The 25,585-nt window shown below is 41.6% G+C and overlaps 1 protein-coding gene across 3 annotated transcripts in view; it reads left to right on the plus strand.

Moving 5' to 3' along the window:
* LOC148500708 (uncharacterized) overlaps positions 1 to 23,966 on the plus strand; it is a 45,255-nt gene extending 21,289 nt beyond the window's left edge. For all 3 annotated transcript variants that reach the window (XM_088451453.1, XM_088451452.1, XM_088451454.1), the window contains exons 5-7: positions 11,064 to 11,210; positions 22,497 to 22,557; positions 23,345 to 23,966. In XM_088451453.1, the coding sequence (XP_088307579.1) occupies positions 11,064 to 11,210; positions 22,497 to 22,557; positions 23,345 to 23,445 (309 nt within the window). In that variant the 3' untranslated portion in view covers positions 23,446 to 23,966. The remainder of the gene's footprint in view (positions 1 to 11,063; positions 11,211 to 22,496; positions 22,558 to 23,344) is intronic.
* Positions 23,967 to 25,585: the final 1,619 nt, after the last annotated feature.

Here is a 25,585-nt window from a genome sequence, read left to right on the forward strand (position 1 = left end):
CTTTGTCAGCCCCTGAAGGGTAAAACCGATTGGATGAATTTTATACATCATGTAGACCCTGAATGCCGGCAACAGCTGCACAAGGAACTGGAAGTAGTTGCTGTGCGATCCAGTATCCAGGAAGTACACAGTCATCCTCGTATCAGAGCAACAGAAGCTCTTGGCCGTGTTTACACTGTGCATCCGACAAACTTTGAATGCTTCTATCTCCGAAGTTTGCTTTACACCGTTACAGCTCCTACTTCTTTTGACGACCTTAGGACTGTGGATGGGGAAGCTTGTCACACTTTTCGTGAAGTTTGTTGGAGGATGATGTGTAAACATTCTTAAAATCCCGGGCAACGCCGTGTACTCCAGCTAGTTTTCCTATAAGACCAACCTAAGTCTTATTAATAAAGAAATTTTGTACAAATAAACTCAATCTATTAGTTGTTGGCGGTGCACCACAGGAAAGTACATTATACTTGTAAAGTGGGTGTTGGATCATCTAACAAATGATTCAACCAGAAAAAGATTTTCCCTGTGTGGTGCACTCTGTGTGTATGCTCCATAAGTTTTAGATTATTTTGTCATATAAAAAGTCAGATTTGTCAGATGAACGATTTGACCAACGATTTGAACTATGATCGATTTTTTTTTTTTTTTTTTTCTGCATTAAAATGAATGGAATCGTCCAAGTCTGACTGCAAACACATCAGATGTCAGATATCGTTATCGGACCATTGGGAACGCGCATTGTTAAATGTTCATCGTTCAGACATGTCAGATATTTTTTAAATCTTTATTGTTCAGATCTGAAGGAAAATCTGACCATGTGTATGCACCATTAGCTTTTAATTACATTTGCACATAAATAGAATCTGCATATTTGTCCGAGATCATAATATTTTTATCTCATTTTCTCTCCTCCTGAGGAAAAGATATTCAGGATCATACCGGAGAAATAATTCTTGGTTCCTGATATTGGCTCAGATAATCTGAAACCATTCCATAATAAAGTTCTCCATTCATATAGCAACAAATATTAATTTTTTTTTTTTTTTTTTTTGGTGTGGTTTTTTTTTATTTTTTTTATTTTATATAATCAGGAAATCATGGAACAAGAAGTGAAATTACTTATTTCTACTAATATTTAAATTATAGATTGTCATTAATTTTTTATATATATATATATATATATATATATATATATATATATATATATATATATATATATATATATATATATATATATATATAACACACACATATGCCAGGTTATTGTTCATAAATCACCGGTTATCTATAACTGCAAACAATCTATATAAAAGGTAGATTACTTTCAGCAGTCGACACATCTCAATAATTTCCCCACGTGTAGCTATAATTGGTGTAAACTCTCCAATTATTTATATAGTATCATCCACAGGTGGTATTTTTAATAAAATTCCTTGTTCTAGCTATATGTTGATACAACCTTATTAAAATATATAGTATAGTGTCTCCCAATTTCAGTCACTAATATCATGTATATAATATCTACAGTAACTTAATGCACCTAGAGTATGCTGTAAATCATGTGCCATACACTGACAATACCAATAATTAACTATCTGCATAATCAATCCATTTACAGTCATCTATGCATAAGCTGTATAATATGTAGCAAATCTTTTCAGAGTCCCTTTTAGTCACAAACATTTTCTCCTGCCAGTGCGTTTCCCTGAAGCAACTTATCAGTATAAATAATTTTGCCACATGGTGCTGGTAGCCAGGTGTCCCATTGCTTTGGCATTGAAGAAACCTGGCTCTAGTCACTGGTGAGGTCCTAGCTAAAATCTGGTACATTCACTCTATGGAACACATGACTTGTATCCTGCCGGGCTCATGTAAGCGTTTTATACTAAAATATGGGAACCCTGGACCTCCCACTTTCAGGTCCCCCTGCATGTAACTGATCTCTCTGCATTAGGCCAGATCCTCCATGATTTGTACCCTGCGCCACTCATGGGGATCGGTATGCTCCCGGCGTTGGGATAATGATAGGTGTCGAGATTTTGACGCCCATCATTAGTCCTCTGTTGGGATTGCACAGTCGGGAAGCTGGCGGTAGGCATTTGACCGTCTGCTTCCTGACTGCATCCCCGCTCATGTGTTGTTCAGCTGTGTCTACTCCCTTCCCTTCCGCTCTTCTTACCTTCTCTTTCTACCCTCCCCCTTTTTTTTTTTTTTTTTTTTTTTTCTCCGATGCTTTTGTTTTGTTTATAAATTGATTTGAGACTGTCAAATTGTGGTCTCACGACTGCTGTATTTACCCGATCACTTATATATTTGAAATATTATTGGTCTTGCATGTACTTTTTGTTGTGTAATTTCTTCTTCAGGGTCCATAGGGATCTACAGGAATACCGTGGGGTATTGTGGTTGGAGAGATCCAGGCACCAAACAGTTAAAACTTTCAGCTCCCAGGATGCCCCGGGTCCTCCTCCATATATACCCTGCCACAGGCCTTCAGTTGTTCGTTTGGTGCGGCAAGGTTCAGACGCACCTTTGTAACAGTCAATCCTAAGCTTTAATTTTATGTTTTATTTTATTTTCTATGGTTTTGGGTTGGCAGTACTGAGCATCTGAATTAAGAATGCATGTACTGCGACTCTGTCTACCTCTGCCAGACCGCAACACCAGTAACAGGCTGGTGATTTCGGTGGGTCTCGGCTGAGCTTGCTAGCAGCGATGCTGGGACCCGGACTGCAACCGGACGCACAGAGATGTCAGGTAAGGCGACTCCTCGCCTACGGGGAATCGCGTTGCTTCAGTCCTTCCAGTGCAGGAGACTCACTGGTAGCCGCTGCAGTCAGGGCCTGGAGTGTCCGCGTCCTCTCTAGACCACCGGGGCCTTATCGTCTGACGCCGGGGATCGGCAGGCCAGCGTACCCGGCCGGTTGATGCAGCTAAGGGGAGGTAGGTGCTCCTCCCCCGACCCAGATGCAGTCCCTTCAAAGGCTTTCGCTTGTCTGTTTTGCTCCTCCTAACTCCCTCGTGTATATGAGATGCTCACACTCCACTATCGGCGTGCTGTCGCTGTTGGTCTCAGGAGGTTTTGGGTTAGTCTCCCTGTATACCTCTTCCGTGGGCCAGGTATATAGTGCTCGATATCCTACCAAGCATCGTGTTTTGAGCAGTTCAGAGCCCAGTGCAACTACATTTGCATATGCTTTGTATGTGACTGTTTGCTAGCTGCTGTGTTAATACTTTTATTTCTGACTCTGTTATAACTATCACTGGTTTTCTCCTCATCCCTCTGTTGTAGGTGTGGGGTTTTCCTTTATACTTCACATTTATTTGGTATTTGTGAAGGTTGTCACATTGCATTGTATTGTTACCTTTTATAATTGATATGTCAAAAAGTAAAGGAAATCAGGAGGAGGAGGCCCCTGTGTTGGTTTCATGTAAAGCCTGTTTGGCTTGTCCTCTCTGGACTTTATTACAGACAGCACACAAACCATCCTTTTATAAAGAGCCACCTCACCAGTCCAGTATACCAGTCCCTGTACAAGAGCCATCTTGGGTGTCCTCTTTGTCTCAGGTTATGAAGCAGTGTTTGGACTGTATGGCTACTGTCATACTGCCTCCTTGTATGGGGTATCCACAACATGCTATGTTTTCACCTCCTATACATGCTTATGCCCACTCAAGTCAGAGTATTGCTCAGTCAGCCATTGCAGGCAGACCGGTAGTTACTAAGGTGCCTAAGCGAAAGTTATCTTTTTATCGGTCTGTTCAGCTAATGGATTCAGATGCATCATCAGGGGAATCGGATGATGCGCAGGGTTCCTCTCCAGGGTCTAGCTCTGGAGAGGAGGATCATCCGTCCACAGTGGAGGTTCCTCCTTTGGTGAGGGCAGTTATATCAATCCTAGATATTCAAGATGATGAACCAGCCCCTAGTAAGAAGGCTCCAGTGTTTAAACACAGGAAGGTGGCCAAAATGGAGTTTCCTAAATCTGAGCAGCTCACTGAGCTTATGGAAGAGGCGAGGCATGGGTTAACCCAGAGAAATGGTTTAATGTGAATAATAGATTAACATCGTTGTATCCTTTCCCAGCTTCTGGATGTACTAAGTGGGAGGTACATCCTACTGTGGATGCTCATGTGATGCACTTAGCCAGAAATGCTACATTGCTAATTCCGTCAGCATTTGCTCTTAAGGATTCTACAGATGGGAAAATTGAAACCTGTCTTAAGGCAATATCTTCATCATCGGGAGCTGTTAATCGTCCAGCTATGGCTGGAGCCAGGGTAGCCAAAGCTGTTGAAGAATGGACGGAGGCATTGGAAGACTCTCTACCAGATGCTACCAGAGAACAGATGATGTTTATCTCCCATATACGGGATGCCGCGTCCTATTTGGGAGGAGCTGCAGTAGATGCTGGAATTTTAGCTTCTAAAGCATCAGCAGCTTCAGTAGTGGCGCACAGGGTCCTTTGATTAAAATTCTGGAAAGCTGATACAGGATCAAAGAAGGCTCTGGAAACCTTACATCTCTATGGAAATATACTTTTTGGAGCTAGATAAGATAATCGCTACTCTGGCGGCTTCAAGGTCTGCCGTTTACGGGTACAATAAAATCTAGGCAGTTTTCTTTTCAGTCCTTTCGTCCTCAGGGACGAGCAAAAGAGCAATCTTCCTCAAAGCTGTCTAGTTTTCACAGGACATCTTGGCGACAAACTAAGAGGTCAGGGCCGGCCAGATGTCCAGCTTCTAAAGCTCCGTAGGCACGGAGCGATCAGATGACAATATCATCTGATCGTCCTGCGCCCTCCTGGTGTGCTGGATTATCGATAATCCAGCACACCACCTACTTACCATAGACTATAACGACCTGCAATCAACAATCGCGGGTCCCTATAGTAACTTGCTCAATATCGAGCAAATTGCGCTTGCAGGGACTATATCGATATAGTCCATACATGCCCGTGCATTGCAAGTCGGTGGGTTGGAAGGGGCCAAAAACTGATCGATTTTAATTATATGAATGTTATCATTCAAATCGATCAGTTTTATCGTACCATGTGTACGCAGCATAAGCCGGACGACACAGGTGCGGTCAAGGTCTTGGCCCTTCAGGAGGCCAATCACTCCTGCTGCAGGTAGGGGTAATAATCCTGGTTCCTGTGTTGCAACAAGGAAGGGGTTATTATTTGAATCTATTTTTGGTTCAGAAACCATGTGGGTCTCATCACCCTATTCTAAATCTAAAAACCCTCAACAGGTTTATCCATGTACTCATGTTCCATATGGAAACTCTCTGGTTAATTATTTTGGCAATGGACCCTGGGGATTTTATGGTTTCCCTGGACATTCATGATGCGTATCTGCATGTTCCTATTACGCCATCCCACCAACAATTTCTATGGCTTGCTGTCCTGCAACAACATTACCAATTTCAGCCACTACCCTTTGGCATATCAACTGCCCCCTGGATATTTACCAAAATAATGGCAGTCATGACTGCCTAAAACAGGCATCTGGGAATCTGATTACTACCATATCTGGACGATCTTCTGACATTTGCACAAACTCCAGTTGTTTTACAACACCATCTTCAACTGACCATAGTCTGCCTACAAAAGCACGGCTCGATCATCAATTGGAAGAAATCCTCTTTCTCCAACACAGCAGATGATACATCTGGGAGCACTTCTGGATTCTCGGGTAAGGGTGTTTCTACCAGAGGACAAGATTGCGGCCCTAACATTGCCAGAATGCAAACTGTTACGCAAGCAAAGGGTATCCATTAGATCAGCGATGCAGGTCCTGGGATCAATGGTATCCACCTTCGACATGGTGGGGTATGCTCCGTTTCATTCCAGACCTCTGCAAAGATTGATTCTCTCCAGGTGGAACGGACAGTATCAGCTAATAAGGTCCTAGAGGATCCTTCTCACTCTGGACAAAGGGCGCCCATTCTGGATTCCAAATTGGGTGCTCACCATGGACGCCAGTCTTCGCAGATGGGGACAGTGATAGGTCGTCACACCTTTCAGGGAAGATGAACAAATCTGGAAAGTCGTCTGCCAATAAACATTCTGGAACTGCGAGCAGTATACAAAACACTTATCATGGCACAGGACCTGCTCCAAGGCAAGCCAGTCCGACAACTCATCCACAGTGGCCTATCTCAATCATCAGGGAGGCACGTGAAGTCATGCAGCCATGAAGCAAGTGACAAAGGTTCTGATTTGGGCAATATTCATACCGGGAGTCCTCCATTGAGCAGCAGACTTCCTAAGTCATCAGGACATACACAAAAGAGAGTGGTCTCTCCACCTAGGAGTGTTTCAGCTCTTGGTGAACAAATGTGGTCTACCAGACCTTAGACCTCATGGCATCACTTCACAACCACATGGTCCCCAGGTACGGGTCCAGGTCCAGAGACCCATCAGCAGTATTCGTGGATGCACTGGCAGTAAGATGAGACTTCAAGCTGGGGTATCTTTCTTCCAATTTCCCTCCTCCCAAGAGTCCTCAGGAAATTCAAGCAGGAAGGCGGAGCAGTAATGCTAGTGGCACCGGCTTGGCCCAGACGTCATTGGTTCACCGACATACAGAATCTATCCATAGACAGTCCGTATCCTCTTCTTCTATGGCCGGATCTGTTAACACAGGGTCCCTGCCTGCATCTGGAGTTACCTCCAATGCAGGCACTTGAATCTTCCATCTTAAGAGCCAAAGGTTTTTCCAGCTCTGTGATTCAAACGATGCTTAGAGCACGGAAGCCTGCCTCTGCCCACATCAATTACAGGGTTTGGCATTCTTTTGGTCAATGGTGTTCCCCAGAAAGTATGACCCTAAGGTGTTTAGGGTTTCCTGGATATGGTTTTTTCTCCAGGCTGGGTTACACCTTAGTCTCTGCCTGGCCACTTTGACAATGCAGAAGCACTCTCAGTCTGGTTCCAGAGAAATATTGCTTCATTATCAGATGTTAGAATTTGTTTTTTTCAGGGAGTTCTGCAAGTTCAGTCTCCCTTCTGTCCCACCGGTAGCACTGTGGGATCTGTCCTTTTGGTTCTTAAGGAGGTACAAGCTCCCCCGTTTGAATCTCTGGACACTTTCTCCATGCTATCCCTTCTGCACGCAGAGTCCCTGATTTTTGGCAGCGTTTTCTTGTTGCTCTGCATTTAGATTTGTTACCAGGGTGGAGCTGTCCTTTGTACAAGGGAGGGTTACTTTCCTAAGGTAGTGTCCCATTTTCATGTAAATGAAGAGATTTGTAGTTCTAGATTTTCAGGCTCCTGTCCTCTCTGTAGCTGAAGCCTCCATGGATGCAGTTTGTGCTCTCCGTATCTATGTGGAGCATACAAACTCTGTTAGAAAATTGGATGCTCTTTTTGTAATATATGGTTTTCACAAACGAGGATGGCCAGCTAACAAGCAGACCTTGGCTCGATGGTTATGGATGACTTTCTCTCAGGTGTACACACATGCTGATCTCCGTGTCCCAAACATGGTGACCGCACATTCTACTCTGTCTGTAGGGCTACCGTGGGCATTTAGTCGTGTTGCATCTGCTGAACAATTGTTCAAGGCAGCCACGTGGTCTTCTGACCACACTTTTTTTTTCTTAGGTTCTACGCCTTTGATTCTTTTGCCTCGCAGGATGCTTCCTTTGGACGATGAGTTCTCCTTTCTGCTCAAGAGCATCCCCACCTTTAGGGGAACTGCTTTAGGACATCCCCATGGTATCCCTGTGGATCCCTATGGACCCTGAAGAAGAATTTAAAAGTTATGGTAGACTTATCATTGATAACTTTTTCTTCGAGATCCATAGCGTCCACAGAGCACCCACCCTGACGCACCTGGCTGCATTGTTTTTTTTTTTTTTTGTTAACGGATTCCCTCATCTTGTGTGAGTGCTTCTGGTGTACAATTGTTCTTCCTTCTCCTCTTTCCTTCCCATGCCTGAGGCTTGTTTACACAACTAAAAGCCTGTGGGTGGGGGCGGGTTATATATGGAGGAGGACCTGAGGCATCCTGGGAGTTGAAAGCTTTAACTGTTTGGTGCCTGGATCTCTCCAACCACATTACCCCATTGTATCCTTGTGGATCCTATAGAAAAGTTATCAATGGTAAGTCTACCATAGCTCTTATTGGACCTCTGTACGGGTCATCTTTGTATTTCCTCTCAAAATAAATGATTGCAATTACCATTCCAAAATGACCAATAAATAAAGGAAGGCATGTAATAATTGTACAGTAAAATCTGATGCCATGTTCGATTGCTTGGGTCAGTAAGGCAGTTGGTAAATAGTGTGAAATGATTGTTGAACGACTTCAATCTGATCATCCTAGCTCAAGGTTACTGCTATTGATTGAGCAAATTTCAGAAACCTCAAAATACCTTGGTGGAGGGATTTTTATTTTAAGCTTCCTTGATTTATTTAAAGATCTCTGCATTGGAAGTGGTAATAATGTGGGAATGAGCAGAGGGTGAAGGCAAACTTTTTAAGTGCAAGAGTCCTAAGCATGCTGAAAGACCAACCACATGATGGGGTTCTCCCCTTCCCCAATTTCTAATGTGGTGGGAGCCTGCTATTGTTCTTGGATCAATGGAAAACATAGATGGGATGTATAGTAGAGAATTGAAAATGTCCTGGAAGAAGAGTTGCATAGTAGAGAATGATAAATGTAATGGATGAAGAGGTCAGTGGATCCTGAAATCCCTAAATGGCAGTCATTCATATGCTTGAGTTCAATATAGAGTCCCTGAGATTCATAATTCGTGGCATGGAGCACAGTGCTTTCTGGTATACATGGTTATAAAAATACATTTTGGCATCTGGGAAGAGCATCACAGCCTACTAGGTTTGTGGTTCAAGGCTTGTACTTCCAATTCAAGCTCTCCCTATGTTTTGGTCAATAGTTTTTGTATGGTCATGATAGCTATGGTCACCCTATTAGGATAAAAAAAAAATAACATGCTGTCTTGCTGCCGATCTTCTGCTAAATGCAGACTCTGCTTATCAGGATCATCTGTGCATCATGTCTCACAGATGGATTATAAATTATCTAACAATCTAGTCTGATTCTAGCAAGGGGATGGTGTTCAAGTGTCTGTTAGGAAACACACAAATGTAGGAGCTTTTTGCCAGAGGACAAGATTCTTGATCTTCAAAGGACAGTGAATGCTCTCTTAATATTCAGGAGACCATCAATTTATTTTCTTTGAGGCTTAGAAAGAACATGCTCTCCACACAATCTGTGCTTACAGATGCAAGTCTTCAGGGATGAAGAGCTGAGACCTTGTACCTTTGCTTACAGGTCGGTGGTCTGCAGAGAAAGTGAAACTTGCCTTCTGTGTCCTGGAACTCAGAGCAGTAATGATTGCTCAGACAAGAGCTAAATCTCGCCATACACCAGACCAACTTTCATGTAACCATCCAACTAATTGGTTAAAAAAAAAAAAATAGTACAGTCATCCAGAAGTGGACATGATGGCCTCTTCTGTTCAAGACACGGAAACCCATGGGCATCTTGAGTGGACATTGTGGTAGAATTATTATTTGGTGTATCTGTCGCCACCCATACCCATTATTACTTGATTTCTCAGGAAAATAAAGAGAGAAGAGTTGCTCTGATCTTGGTGGCTTCAGGTTGGCCAAAAAAAGCCTGTAACGATGACATTCTAAGGTTGGTGACATGGCCAGGATAGAAGCTCCTCTAAGGCAGGATTTTCCACCACAAGGTCCAGCTCAACCCCAGGGCTTCATGTATCTTTGACCTTAGGATCCTGGCTTGAAGCTCCATGATGTTAAACGGTCTGTTTAAAGAAGTTATTCAGACCATACGTATTGAAAGTCAAATAGCCAATAAATAATACTACATTTCACAGCGTATGGAAAACCCTTTTTTTGTATTGTCTGGTGTGAACTAAAGGTTTTAGTTTTTATATTTTATGTCTACTTTCTTTTTAGAAGCAGGTTTTAAGAGTGGTCTCATAAATATTGGCCCTGTTAATTTTCAGTAGAGGTTTAAATCTTCTAGCAGAGTGTAATATGTTGAACCTCCCTATGGGCCTGATTCAGAGCCGGACGCTCTGACCAGAGCGCTCGCTCTGAATCCGTGCCCTCCTACCTTAAAATGGAGCGGCCTCCTGGCCGCTCGCATAGCTGTGGGTGACCACCCACAGCATATGCGAGCGGCCAAAAAGATGGTCGAGATGGTCAAGACCATCGGGTTTGCGACGAGACCCTTGTGGTAGGATCTCGTTGCCGCAAGCCCTGGAGTGATTTTTGGCTCTATCAGAGCCAAAATCACTCCCACTGACTTCACTACTGATGTCAGTGGTGCCGGCTTCAGACGGTAGGCGTTCCCATGGGAACGCCTTCGTCTGGCAACCACGCCCCTGGCACACCCACTAAAGGGGGTGTGCTGTCAGTCACCATTGACAGCACGCCCCCTTTAGTGCGAGACCCATAACGACAGCTTGCCCGTCGTTATTCGGGTCTCGCGCACGCCGGAGCTCGCTCCCGTCGTGCGCATGCGCATTGGGGGAACATCGACCCACTTGCGAGTGTCCTGCGCTCCCGAGAGGGTCTGAATGACCCCCTATGTTCATTCAGCTCTGCCATCGGACCTTTCATTTTTTTTTTTTTTTCCAGCGTTGGAGCTTCCATCATTTATGTTCTTCTTCAGAAGAAATCTTTCTTCTTGCCATTTCTTTTGCTAGAGTCCTATAAGTCTCCATCTTCCTTTCCCCTTTTTTTTTTTTTTTCTTTGTTAAATTTCTTACACGACATGACTATGGTATGTTGTGTGTAAGCTGAAACCAAGACATTATGGGGTGCCTGTTTCATCTTGACAAGTTTACAGCTATTCCCTCTATGTACACTCTGGATGATGGATCTGCTGGTCTTACTAGATATAGTCTGGGCTCTTCAGGTTTTAGTCAGAATTTTCAGTGTACAAGAGATGTAGTAGTGCTAACAGATGCTTAGTAAGGCATTTACTGTCTCATTAGACTTGGTGATACTATAAATGATTCCAGCAATCAACTTTTTTCTTTGTTTGTATATATTTTCTAGAAATTCATACTTGGTCGGCTTGTTCAAGGAGCAAATATAGCTATGCTTATAGCGTCATTCTTCAGCCTTTTTGTGGTCTTGTGCATTGCATTTATGGGATGCAGAAGTTTACCACATTGTATGTGCTATGACAACGTCACAGGAATGGTGAGTAAACCTTTAATGTTTTCACTATTTTACACTTTTTTTTTTTTTTTTTCTCCCCCATTCATTATTGCTTTTGGTAATCTTAAATAGTTTTCTCTTTCTACATTTCTATGCTACATTTGGTATGCTATAGTCTACATTCTGACTGTCAACATTCTGCATGTCGACGATTTAGCTCGTACAGCATACCGTACTTGCTTACCTTTTTGAAAAAGCATTTTAGGGAGATTGTGAATGTAACACCTAAGAGTGTGGTGGTAAAGTGGGCGTGTACTGCTACATCTGAGAGGCGTGTCATAAAATTGACTTACAGCCAAATGTAACTGAGCCACAAAGCAGTTAGTAAGATCTACTTGTTGATGAAAACACAGTGATACTTTTCAGAAAGTGCATGTAGCCATAGAGATAATTGTGTCTTATAACCAATTCGGAGAAATTCTACTAATGATCCCATTTGAATGTATATATCTTTTTTTAATATAACCTTTTCATAATGAGAATAAGGTGCAATCATGGAGACTGCTTGGTGTAAATTTACTAAGATTCGAGTTTGGTCGAGATGACAATCTCGGGTGAGTTTAGGCAGGGCCGCAACTAGGGGGGGGGGCTAGAGGTGCACGTGCACCGGGAGGGGATTGCGGGGGGGTGAAAAAGCAGACTCTGCCATCTGAAAATGGCCGCCGCCGAAGAGGAGACTGCTAGAGGTCCTTACTGGACCTCTAGTGTCTGTCTCTTTCTTGGCGGCGGCCATTTTTGGATGGCCGATTTCAGCAGATAACATGCGGACTAGCCGTCCGCATGGACTCTGCTGAAAACAGCCATCAAAAAATGGCCGCCGCCAAGGAAGAGACAGATGCTAGAGGTCCTACTGGACCTCTAGTGTCTGTTAGAGCGCAATGCACACAGTGTTTCCGGAAGTGCCGGGAACGCTGGCGCTGCAGGGAGAGGATGCTGAGAGCTGCATCTTCTCCCTACAAACCCCCCTGGAAACGAGCATAAACTCCCATGGCAACGAGCATGGAACCCCTGACAACAAGCATGAAACCCCCTGGCAATGAGCATAAATCCCCTGACAACGAGCATGAAACCCCCTGGCAACGAGCAGGTAATTTTAAAGTAATTAGAAGCATTACTGTGGGGCATAAAATGGTGTCGGGCAAATATGTAAGTGGCACTTTGGTAATAGGCATTACAGTGGCATAATGTGTAATGGGCATTATGGTGTATGGAATAATGTAAGTCACTATACCAGGGACGTCTGAGTAATGCACTGCCTTATGGAGGAGCAAGGACAAAATCCAGGTACGGGAAGGGAGGGGGGCGCAAAATTGCTGCCTTGCACCGGGTGACAGATATCCTAGTTTCGGCCCTGGTTTAGGCATGTTTTTCATCTCGCAAATGTACTAAAGGCAAGCTCTGGTGAATTTGAGAGAGATTTCTCTCTTCTCACTCTTTAAAACTTGGGTGAGATCGCAAACTCGAATCAACTCTCCATCGGGCAAACTCTGAAGTACTTTACATGAAAAAGATGCAGCTTGAAAATTTACGAAGATTCGAGATTACAATCTTGGGTGAGATTAGAGCAAACTCGCAGAGAAATTGAAGTTTCAAACACGCCCTCCTGAGCTGCGAATTTGCCAGAAACATACACAGATCAGTGTGATTTCTGTATGTTTCTGCATGTGTACTTAATGTAAAGTGTTTATATAAAAAAAACACTTTACACCCCCTCCTGGTTCCAAAAATTACGGGGAACAAAACGAGCAGGGTTCAACTGTAATTTAGGAACCAACGCCTGGCTGCAGGGCCAGTGCTGGTTTTAAATATAGGGGGGAAAAAATGAGTAGGGGCCCCCCTATATTTAAAATCCACACTGGACCCAAACTGACCGGAGTGTAATGTCACAGCCAGGAGACTCCTAACACCCCAAGCAGGTTAGCCCAAGCCAGGGATCTCAGAAGAGGTGGGGACCACCAAAAAAGGGGTTCCCCTCTCCCGAAATCCCAGGCTTGGGCTGAAGCCCGGGGCTTTTCCCCGCACCCCTGGGCTGTGGGTACGGGGGGAATGTGTAAAATAGTTGAAAACTATTGTATTTTATAGTGGAATTACAGGTGCCAGCATGCCTGCCCTTTGGCACTTGTGGCACCCGTACCCCCACTGTAAAACTTAACTGTGCCAGCTGGTCTGTCCCCTTGTCCCATGTAGATTCCATGGGTGTACCTGGAAAAAAGATCCCATATTCTCCTCCATCTTGGCGCCGCTCTCCGTAACATCCCTGTACTTCGCAAAATAAGAAAACTAGTTACGTGATCCATGTGGATAGGGGCAAGTATATACCTAATACTTGCACCTCGCGAAATTATAGATGACCGTGATCATCTGTTATTTCCCACGGGCCGCTAGCCAATCGGTGGTTGCTTTTATATGTAGCGGCCACTTATTGGCTGGTTCACTCATGGGTCCCAGCTGATTGTTCTCACCTGATAATTTACTTTCTTTGATGAACTCCAATATATCCCCCTCCTTTGTATGTTTTGTGTGTGTTTCAGAACCAGCTTGGTACTTTAAGTCACTTTTTTTGCCATGTCTGTCTCTGTAGAAAGGAATTTAACCTATTAGTCAGGGGTTGCCATGGCGTTCTTCAATGAAAATACATTATCAGGGAAGAACTCAATTTACTCATGTTTTCATTTATTTTACACTGTTGTCTACACTGCTAATTTTATTAAGGCTAGTGGCTACATTTACAGATCCAGTATTGAGTTTGCCATCTTCAAATTTTCTAACTCCAGATTTAATATAGAAAATTAGTTAGTTTATTTATTTGACATTTAACATTGTAAAAATATTTTTAACCTTTTTATCTTTTAATTATTGGGGTCGTGGTAATAGAACACAAGATTTCTGACGTGACTAATCAGTGGTACCGACCACCAGCAAGTATTCACACTCCAGGGATATGGGCTCTAGAGCATCAGCAGAATACTCTTACTGTTGTTGGTTATGTCATTAGAACATGGCTTACAGCCACAACCCTTACAGTATATCTCAGGCTGTAGAGACCATGGTATTGTCCTTGCAGTCACCAGCTTGATGGGCTAATACAACCTTAGGGGTCTATTTACTAAGCTGTGTTAGGAGATAAAGTGAAAGATAAGGTACCAGCCGATCTGCTGCTAACTGCCATTTTCCCATATTTTTCAAACACAGCTTGTGACATGGCAGTTAGGAGCTGATTGGCTGGTACCTTATCACCGTTCACTTTATCTCCTAACACAGCTTAGTAAATAGACCCCTTAATAATAAATGCAGGCTATTCTGTGAAATACAGCAGCAGAGTAAGGGTATGTGAGTGTAGTGGATAGAGTTAATGCTCTCCCTCCCTTTTTTTATTTTTTAGTTACGCCTTTTAAAAGCTGAAAACTGGCTGTAAACTTTATATTTTTTGTGCCAATTGACAACTAAGTGAGCTGAGGAAACACTCCAAATATATAATTTGTCAGTTACATGGATGAGATTTAACGCTCAATAATTAACACCACTAATTAAGGCCACAAGGAAGGTTATCTTAATTCAAGTAAATGACAGAATATGTTCATCTGAATATAGATATATCTAATGTATACACTATTAATTATATATTAACTTTAGCCCCATTCCATTGAGCCCGAAAAGGACCTTGCTGTTTGCTAACATGCATGCAAACAGTGGCGTAACTACCATGGGTGAAGGGGTGCGGTTTCTATGATGTCCGAGCTGCCTCTGTGGCCCGCCAATCTCCCTGCACCCAGTCATGTACACAAGGTGAACCGGTCCAGTCAGGGCCGCCAAGGGGGACTCGGGTGGCAGTGGTGTTGATTTGGTGCCAGCCCGCTGGCTGATTACAGCTTATGTATTGGAAGTAGGAAAAATGAGCAAGCGTAAGGATCTGAGTAACTTTGACAGGGGCCAAACTGTAATGGCTAGATGACTGGGTCAGAGCATCTCCAAAATAGCAGGTCTTGTGGTATTATCCTGATATGCGGTGGTTAGTGCCTACCAAAGGTGGTTTAAGGAAGAGCAACCGATGAACCAACGACCGGGTCATGGGTGCCCAAAGTTCATTGATTGTGGGGAGCAGTGGCTAGCCCATATGGTCCTATCCCACAAACTGCTGAAAAAATTTAATGCTGGCTATGATAGGTTTTCAAGGTGTCAGAGCTGGACCTTGGAGCAATGGAAGAAGGTGGCCTGATCAGCTGAATCATGTTTTCTTGCACTATGGGAAGAAGGCGAGCTTGTGAAGGCAGTGTGCGGCTCTGGGCAATATTTTGCTGGGAAACCTTGGTACTGGTATTCATGTTGCATGTCACTTTGACAAGTACCATCTACTAAACCTTGTTTCAGACCAAGTACACCATTTTATGGCAGCAGTATTCACTGATGGCAGTGACCAATCGGCAGGATAATGTGCCCAGCCACATTGCAAAAAATAATCCAGAATAGTTTGAGGAACATGACAAATAGTTCAAGGTGTTGACTTGTCCTCCAAATTCCCCAGATCTCAGTCCAAAGGAGTGGTATGTGCTGGAAAAACAAGTCCGACCCATGGAGCCCTCCGCTATCAACTTCCAGGACTTAAGGGGAGACTTATAACCGCTTAGCGATTTAACCAAGCGATTGCACGATAACTACGTCGCTTAATTGCCCGCAAAATCGGCATGTAAATGTAAAAAATGACCAATGATGCGTCTCCCCGCTGGTCGTTTTAGCCATCTATCGCCCGTACATGCTGGTCAACCTGACTATCCCATCAGGTTCAGCATGTGCGAGGATGATGGATGCGCCTAGACTGAACGAGTGAACGTGCAGTCTAGGCACATCACTAGACATGGAAACAACAGCACGATTACAATGTCGTAATCGTGCTGTCGTTTTCACGTCTACTAGTGGATACACGGCTTAAGAGAGAAGGAAAGTGGATGTGGCCGGATGACATCGCTGAACGATATCTTTCAGTGTGTATGATAAAATCGTTTGCCCGGGACTTCAAGGGATAACACTAGATGATATCACTCATGAAGCTTATAGTCTAATGTTTGAGCCTTAACTGTTATTTTAGAGGCTGTGTTTTGAAAAATGAAAATTTGGAGCTGATTGGTTGGAACTTTATCTCTCTACATGTTGTCATTCTTCCCTCCAATATGACAGCCGTCAAGACATACATGAATATTGTGGGAGAATTAACCTATGATTTTGTGATATTAATATTATTTCTTCTATATTACTCTAGTCACTCCTGAAGAAACTAGTATATTGAATTATCGATGTTTTGAATAGGATGTAGGGAGTGTTGGAGTCAGTGGCGTAACTAGACCTGGAGGAGCTCCATAGTAAAAATTTCCTGGGCCCCTTAGGCCCCGCCGATTACCCTCCGTGACTTACCTCTGCTTCGTGGTTGTCCTCCTTCAGTGTGTGCTGTGTAGGACAGGCACATCTCCTCTCTTGATGAAAGGAAACTACAAAGAAATTATAGTATAATGGGTGCTATCATGTGTTGGATTTCCTAGCAGCTGCTAAAGGGAGGTAGTCAGCGTCCTGGAGAACAATAGAAAATGAAGGTATGCCGTGCTGGTAATGAAAATGTCCACAATTTATTTATCAAGATATCTACACTCCAACCACTGGTGTAACTACTGTAGATGCAGGAGGTGTGGCTGCTATGGGGCCTGGGCAACATCCGGGGCCCAGCTCTCCCCCTGCACCTACGCTACCTACACTGCCAGGCCAGGCCAGCCCTGCCGTGGTCACGTCCTCCTTCAGCAGTGTGTTGCACAGGAAAGGCATATCTGCCCTCACGGTCAGCTCCGCCTCAGTCTCTCCTCACTGACAAACTGGGAGGAGGCATGGCTGTGATCAGAGGATGTCCCAGCAGACTCAGCATGGCCACGTGAGGAGTCAGTCAGTAAGGAGAGACTGAGCAGACCGATAGAGGAGATGTAGAAAATGAAGGTATGCACCACTGGTAATGAAAATGTCCACAATTTATTTACATAAAAACAATGTGTTTTTTATTGAATATTGCATCACAAGGTAGAATATCTATCATGAAAAGGTCACATGTGACATAAAAAATAAATAATAAAACCAAATATTATTGAGTCTCATGCATGATAAATAGACCATGTGGGCACTAAATGCTGCAGCAATAGTATGGAAAAATGGACACTGTTGGAAATGTCATTCAAAGGGGAGTGAAGTAAAGTTTATGAAGGGTCCAGTGATGGAGCAATGGTTTTACCATCTTAGATGAAGATGATTGAGGATCCTGAAATTAGCGATGGCATCACAATCAGCGAACTTCCAACGCAAAAGATTTGCCTCTGAACAGTCAATGCTGGAACCAGGAAAGAGTCCCAAATCCAGTTCAGTACTCCAGTGTGAATCGTTACAAGTGTCCAAATAGTAAGTGCTGTTAGCCAGGGAGAGCCACCAATGTGTTTCACTGCGTACAAGCAGCTTTTTCAAGGTGTCTACATGGCTGTCACATAGCCCTTTTTATACAGCCTTTGATTTAGACCAAATAATAATCAGGTGCATTCAATTATAATTATCAGATGCGTACATTTTATTAATTCTCTCATCACCAACACTTTTAATTTGATTTTCACCCATGTCTACAATAGGAGTACAATTCATTTTTTGGATGTGACTCTCGAGATATCTGGTGATCAAATCAATACTTCGAATTATATTAAAGATGTTGGAACGGGTGCTTATTTACATTTCCGTAGTGCTCACTATATGCCATGGAAGACCAACATCCTCAAAGAACAGCTCTTTAGGATTAGGCGAAATTGCTCAACTGAAGAAGGATTTCGAGAACAATCCATTAGGATGTTGGAGTCTTTCACCAGCAGAGGATATCCTAAACATATCTTAGAGAGGGTACTAAAAGAAGTATTAGAGATTGATAGAGAATCTCTATTGCAACCTAAAAAGGATATTTTGCGTAATAACAAAGACAAGGGAGTTGGCTTTTGTTTGCAAATATAATAATCAATCAAATTCGATTAAACAGATCATCAAATCTAATTATCATATATTGAGAGTAGACCCTATCCTTAACTAATATCTTCCTACAAACCCTGAATTTATTTTAAGGAAAAACCGTTCTCTGAAAACCATTCTTGCTCTTGAGTTTTATGAAATCTGACTCTGAAATCAAGGTCTTTGATAAACGTTGCACTACCTGGTTAGTTCCAAGATCTATTGGTTTCTTTAGATGTGGGGGTTCAAGATGCACAACCTTTAAATATGTGATTATCAAAACCATATCTGTAACCACTATAACAGCAGACGACAAAAGAATCACTAGTTTTATAAACTGTAATACTCTTTGGGTGATCTATCTCCTCCAATGTGGTTGTCATCTTAAATATGTGGGTCGAACAACCAGACCCCTTAAGGTGCGATACATGGAACACCGCAGAAACATTTTAGATAAAAATCACAGTATCCCCAAACATTTTATGGATAAACATAACGATCCCAGTTCTCTAACGATCACTGGTTTAGAATTTATCCCCCCAACTATACAAGGGGGGGATAGATTTAGAAAACTATGTCAACAGGAGATCTATTGGACATTTCAACTCAATTCCCTAGTGGATTAAATGAAGCTCTAGAACTGAATGCCATATTATAAATTAGGGTATTTTCGTTCATCCTTTTTACTTTGATGTTTTTCTGGCTTAAGTTTGTCAAGAGGGTGGTTTTTCTAATCATCTATTCAATCTTATCTAATTAGTAATTTAGTTATTTACTATATGTGTGTATTTATTTTGCCTTATTTATGGTAGTTATTTATTTAATTTGGTTCCAATTTTTTATCTGTATCACCAATATTCACCTATATGTCATAGTCTAGTTAGACATTTTTATAGTGGGAAAATAATATATATATTTTATTTTTTATTTTTTTTTCCCCTATTTTGGAATATTTATTCAACCATCTATTATATTCTGTTGATCTGCTATTTATTGTACATCCATTCCCAGGATAGTTCCTGATAGGTTGTTCTATGCCCTATTTTGCATATTTATAGCATTTTAGGTTGCTGATTCCATGTATTCAAAGTATTAATTTTTTAGTTTGGTCAATTAATGGTTTAATTTGTTTTTATGTGCTATCTAACCACTGTCTGCTGGTCCCTATGGTTACAATATCCTTTATTACCCCACTTGTCATGTATAACAAACACGTGGTTTAGGCATCAAGATACAATGTAACAACAGATTTGGTTGGTTATTTGGAACGCAGCGTATGAGGACGCTGCGTCCCAGTAATATCAACACACGTGGTTTAAAGAGGATCCAAAGGTAAATAGACCTGGACAGTAATGATCGGACTTGTAAATTTTGTAGTAAGTAAGGTTATTCTAATCTTTTCTTCCTCTGTATTTATAAATATCTAACAATGTGTCTGCCTCCTATTGTCTGTATATGCACAATTGTGTATGTGTGTATGTATGTGTGTGTACATATATATGTGTGTGTGTGTGTGTGTGTGTGTGTGGATATAGATATATATAATTTACCTTTTTTTTTTTTTTTTTTTTTTTTTTTACTAATCTGGTTATTTAATGCACCTAATTATTATTTGGTCTAACTCAAAGGCTGTATAAAAAGGGTTATGTGACAGCCATGTAGACACCTTGGAAAAGCTGCTTGTACGCACACAGCGAAATGCGTTGGTGCTCTCCCTGGCTAACTGCACTTACTATTTGGACACTTGTAATGATTCACACTGGAGTACTGAACTGGATTTGGGACTCTTTCCTGGTTCCAGCATTGACTGTTCAGAGGCAACATCCTTTGCGTTGGAAGTTCGCTGATTGTGATGCCATTGCTAATTTCAGGATCCTCAATCATTTTCATCTAAGCTGGTAAAACCATTGCTCCATCACTGGACCCTTCATAAACTTTACTTCACTCCCCTTTGAATGACATTTCCAACAGTGTCCATTTTTTGATACTCTTGCTGCAGCATTTAGTGCCCACATGGTCTATTTATCATGCATGAGACTCATAAAAAATAAATAAAACCAAAAATTATTATTGTCACATGTGACCTTTTCATGATACATATTCTACCTTGTGTTTTTTATTGAATATTGCATCACATTGTTTTTATGTAAATAAATTGTGGACATTTTCATTACCAGCGGTGCATACCTTCATTTTCTACATCTCTTCTATCGGTCTGCTTAGTCTCTCCTTACTGACTGACTCCTCACGTGGCCATGCTGAGCCTGCTGGGACATCCTCTGATCACAGCCACGCCTCCTCCCAGTTTGTCAGTGAGGAGAGACTGACGCGGAGCTGACCGTGAGGGCAGATGTGCCTTTCCTGCTGGGCTGGACTGGCCTGGTAGTGTAGGTGCAGGGGGAGGGCTGGGCCCCGGATGTTGCCCAGGCCCCATAGCAGCCACACCTCCTGCATCTACAGTAGTTACGCCAGTGGTTGGAGTGTAGATATCTTGATAAAGGAGAGCAAGAAGATTTCAATTTAAATTTGTAATGATTTAGGCAAAGTTCAGTTGTCATTTACCAGCAGTATGAAGGTGCTATGGCTGTAGGAACTAGCTTGCCCCATGTTCTGTGTAATCTGTTTTTCTGGGGCAGTTCACACATATCATCATGGGACATGTTGTTTTTCAGGTATTTGCAGTTGAGAATTGCAACTCTATTCACATGAAAAGGTTTTACATATTTGACAAACACTAACTGTTTTGTTTATGTTGAGCATACACTGGGGGGTATCCAAATAGCCGTGATAACCAGTTTTGGAGAAAAGATTTCACAGGTCCAAAATCTTCCATGGCAATTATCGCAAATTAGTTTTCACCATCTCTGAGTAGGTCAAATGTTGTGGAAAATACCTTTTTAATAATAATTATTATTATTTATTATTATTATATATATATATATATTTTTTTTTTTCTCTTTTATAAAATTTATTTTTTTAGTATTTTTTAATCGGCTTATTTGGGCCAATAATGACATGTCATTTTTGGATTGAAAAAGTAAATAGTGCAGGAAAATTAGTTCAAAGTAGTGGGTTAGGTATTTTGGGGGGCTGTATGTATTGAGCAGGTTTTTTAAACATTGCAGGAGTCGGTGACAGGTGTATTTTCAATTTTTTTAAAAAAAGCCCTAAAATGACTCAAATATACTTACCCCCATTTTATGTACCCCTAATTTAACTAGAGCATTGCCTTTAGCCCAAAAATTGCCTTCTATCATATGCATTTCTCTACCAGTGACATAACAGCCATTTGACAAAATGTAAGAACTCCAAACTCTTTGCTTATGGCCACTAACCGACTTCTATACTGATACCCAATATTAGTTTTACCTTTTTTGGGGGGTACAGGCTGATTTCCCTATTTTCACCTGTCATCCCTGCAAGAATTATCGTGCAAATGTGTTATCACTGGTTTTGCAATAGGCTAGCCCGATAAACGAGAACGCGCATATATGCGATAAGCATCAAATTCATGCTATGGGTCCGAAAGTTTTCTTTGGTTAAAACTTTATCTCAATTGCGGCTACCTGGTTACCCCCCCCCCCCCCCCCACTCTCAGATAAAATGACTGCCAGACCAACAGCCAGAAACCCAGCAGATAGTGGCCATACGAGATGTACTAAGCTCTGGAAAGTGATCAATTAGGAGCGGAGTAGCTGACAGTTTATCACTTTCTAACTGTCATGTTACAGGCTGTGTTTGAAAAAATGATAGGAACTGATTGTTAGTTTATCACTTTCCAAAGCTTCGTAAATCTGCCCCACTGTGATATATGTTGCACTTTATGCCCCAATGGGCAAATGTCGGGCAGTCTGCTGCGGCAGTCAATTCACTTCCAGATGCTGTCGACCAATGTTCTGATCAGTCAGGAAAGTTGAAGATTATTATTATTTTTTTTTTAATGCCTGTCTGATCACCGCTTATCGGTTACGGCCATACACAATGCAATTATTGGCCCGATCCGCTGATAATGGCATAATGTATGCCTGGCTTTAGTTTTCATATCTTCTTTTGAAGATCTAGTTTTTTCACTTACTGGTTGCTTTTTACATAAGTTTTACACATGTGTCCTAGATTTTTCAAGATTGCTAGATTCACTTTTCTCCTAGTAATAAACAACACAGAAGAAGCTGTAGATTAAAGTATTCCTGTTTGAGAAGTTTGCTCCACAATAAAATATTTTTTTGTTCTTGTTCTAAAATGCTTTCTCTTCCTTAGGAATGGCTACACCCTGATCGTGTGCAGTCTCAGTCTGTTGAATTGGTGTGCACTTTCCGCGGTGAGTATATATAACGTGAAATATTAAGCCTGTTACACAACATGGACACATATTTGCCTCCACTGGAGTCAACGTTTCAAAATGACTAGTGATGCCCCTTCATATTACAGAAAAATGTTGAGCGTGGAATATACTTGTTTTTGCATCTTACAGTCTCCGAGCACTGTCTGTTCCAGTTTGTATGTGTAAGCTCTTTGACAGGCACCGGGGCACTTGTGAGCTGTGTGAAGGAGTGCCGGCAGACTGGAATGGTAGCACCACTTACATGGATTGCTCCAGATACATAGTTACTCACTTTAAACGTGTTGGGTTGCTGCTATGCTGCCTGGACACTATTATTTGACCAACTACTGGCCCATACTTTTGATTCAAGATTGAGCTCCCATGAAAAAGCTTAATTTAAATAAAGCATTTTCCACATAGGAATACTTGGAAACTATTTTAAAATATTATGGTATGTATGGTATATATGTATGTTTGCTGTCTAGCCAGGTCACACACATGTATCCTCCTAGACTGGCCACACGAAATGGTAAGTTGAAATGTGCTGCCCAGAGCCAGTATTGCCAAGTTAGCAGAGTATTACATACAGTAGCTGCAACAACGAGGTTGATCATGGTGATGTGTGGTTTTGTATTGCTGTAAAAATAGGTAATAGAAATCCAGTCTTATAGTATCTCCATTTCTTAGCAAATAGACCAATTTTCAATCTGCTAAGATAGGTATCTCAATGTATAAACAATGTTGTGCTCTATGTCCTGTAATCTGTTTTGCATTTTCTCTTTAGGAGGAGATGACAGGATATTTAATGCTCCGGTACAATTCTCTGATACCAGTGTAGAAACAGAAGAGTTTCCTCGCCCTCCTCCGTATGTCAGACTTTCTTGAACAAAATCGCAAACATGTTGGTAATGTAGGGGGACTGGCAACGATCAGACTTTTACCAGACTTGCTCAAGGCCAATAAGGCTGGTGACAATGTTTTTACCTTCCTGAAAACTTTTAAAACTACTTGAATTATGGTCACTTTATTATAGTGTTCTGCAAACGTATTTTTAATATGTGGTTTTATGTTTTCGTTTTCCTTCTCATTTGCACTGAAGTTAACATATATATATATTTTTTTTTTAATTTTGGTTGATAAGTTTGTATTTTGTCAGAAGATATCTGTGATAACCATTGCATATTTTTCCCAATCACTCTGTTCCATTGCGACACATACATGATATGTAAATAGTGCACATGGTCATGGGGTAAAGTAAAGGCATTTGCCCTGAAGATGTTTGCAGTCAGGGTTAGAACCATTTTTATTAAAGCATTTAGTGTTAATGAACTATCAGAATGTTCATTATGGTGCAGTAGGTGCTGATTCTGTGTTGGTAGAAATACATTCAGTTTTAAAACAATAAACTAGAATTTCTAGCTAAGACTTTTTTTTATCTTTATGATGCAGTCATGTCGCCTGCCCTAAACTGTTACTGTATAAATGTAATGAATGGGGGAAATGTGGGACATGGGGATGGGTAGACACTGTGTGTTGTTGTGGTTTTTCTCTTTTTTTGCTAATGCTACTCTCTGTATTCCCTATTAAGAGCATCCTATTTCTATGCAGAACGTTAAGACCAATATTCTAATTAATGGCACAGAGTTTTTGGGGGTTTTTTTCACAGGGGGTTTTCTTGATTTTTAAATGCCCAAGGGAAGACTAAAAGGAATGACCGCTCTGGTCTGCATAACTGGAATGCCAATTGGCCATCGATGGTTAACAATCATCGATGGTTAACTGCTGATGGATGACAGTTTTGCCGTTGAGAGCCAATGGTCCTATGCCCTTGATGGCCGGGTGGGACCCAATGGTGTGTGTGTGTGTGTTTAATTTTTTTAACCGAACGGAGCATAGTCCTGTCCCAATTTCTGGGTACAAAACTTTGATGGTTCACTATAGATGGTTTTTGTGCCATCAATGGTAATCTCAGATTAAATCATTGATTGTCATCCCTAGATTGCATTTTAATGTATATTAAAAAAAAAACAAACAAACCTGCATACTATATCTTCAGCACACTTCTTGCAAAGATGATTTTGCATATTTTACATGCGGAATGACTGCTGTTTTAGTCACCATTCCTAAACTAAAATATCAATAAAACAGTGCATAGGTCTCATAAACATCCCAATTTTTCCTATGATACCTTAACTGCAAACATAATCCCTTTACATACTCGCTCACCTATAACCAATACCCATATAACATAATGCAGAATAACAGATATTTACTATTGAATGACAGCTATTTTATTCACCATCCCAAATGCAATATATTAAAACCGTGCATGTGTCCCATTTAAAGACCTTTATTTGCTATGATACCCCTAGGTGCACACACTAATCCCTTTCCATATGTGCTTGCTATACCTGTACCCCTATATCCATGTCACATAATGAAGACTGTTTACTATGGAATGACAGCTATTTTATTCACCGTATTAAAGCAATAATATCATTAAAATGTGTCTCCTATAAAGACCCAGAATTTTCTATGATCCCCCTAGGTGTGCACACTGATCCAATATTGCAGAATGACAGCTGTTTTAATCGCCATCGCTATGCAATAGTGTAATTAAAACAATGCTTATGTCTTGTCTAAAGATCCCGACTTTCTTATGATCCCCTAAGTGCACATACCATGCCCAGTGCTCAGAGCCAGCCTCTTACCAGTCCAGTCCTGTAGTATATTACATGGTTAGCCCGAGTCTGTAGGGTTAGTGAAAATACTTTTACATTTGAGCTATTCCAGAACCATATCTGCTGTACTTAGTATGGTGCCGCAAAATAAGTTTTTTTTTATAATTCTACATTTTTTATTTTTTTTGAATCAAGTTTTACCAGTACACCAAGGAATAACCAATTTCCCGCCACCGCCCTGATAATCCCAGCCCACGTGCCATTGCGGATATTTTAACAAGAATGTGGGCGAGCTTAAAAGTGTGGGGCACAGTCTTACATGGACTGGCAAATTCGGGCTTTTA

The sequence above is a fragment of the Taudactylus pleione genome, unplaced genomic scaffold (assembly GCF_031769625.1).
Source record: "Taudactylus pleione unplaced genomic scaffold, aTauple2 ptg000548l, whole genome shotgun sequence".
In the NCBI taxonomy this organism is placed as follows: Eukaryota; Metazoa; Chordata; class Amphibia; order Anura; family Myobatrachidae; genus Taudactylus; species Taudactylus pleione.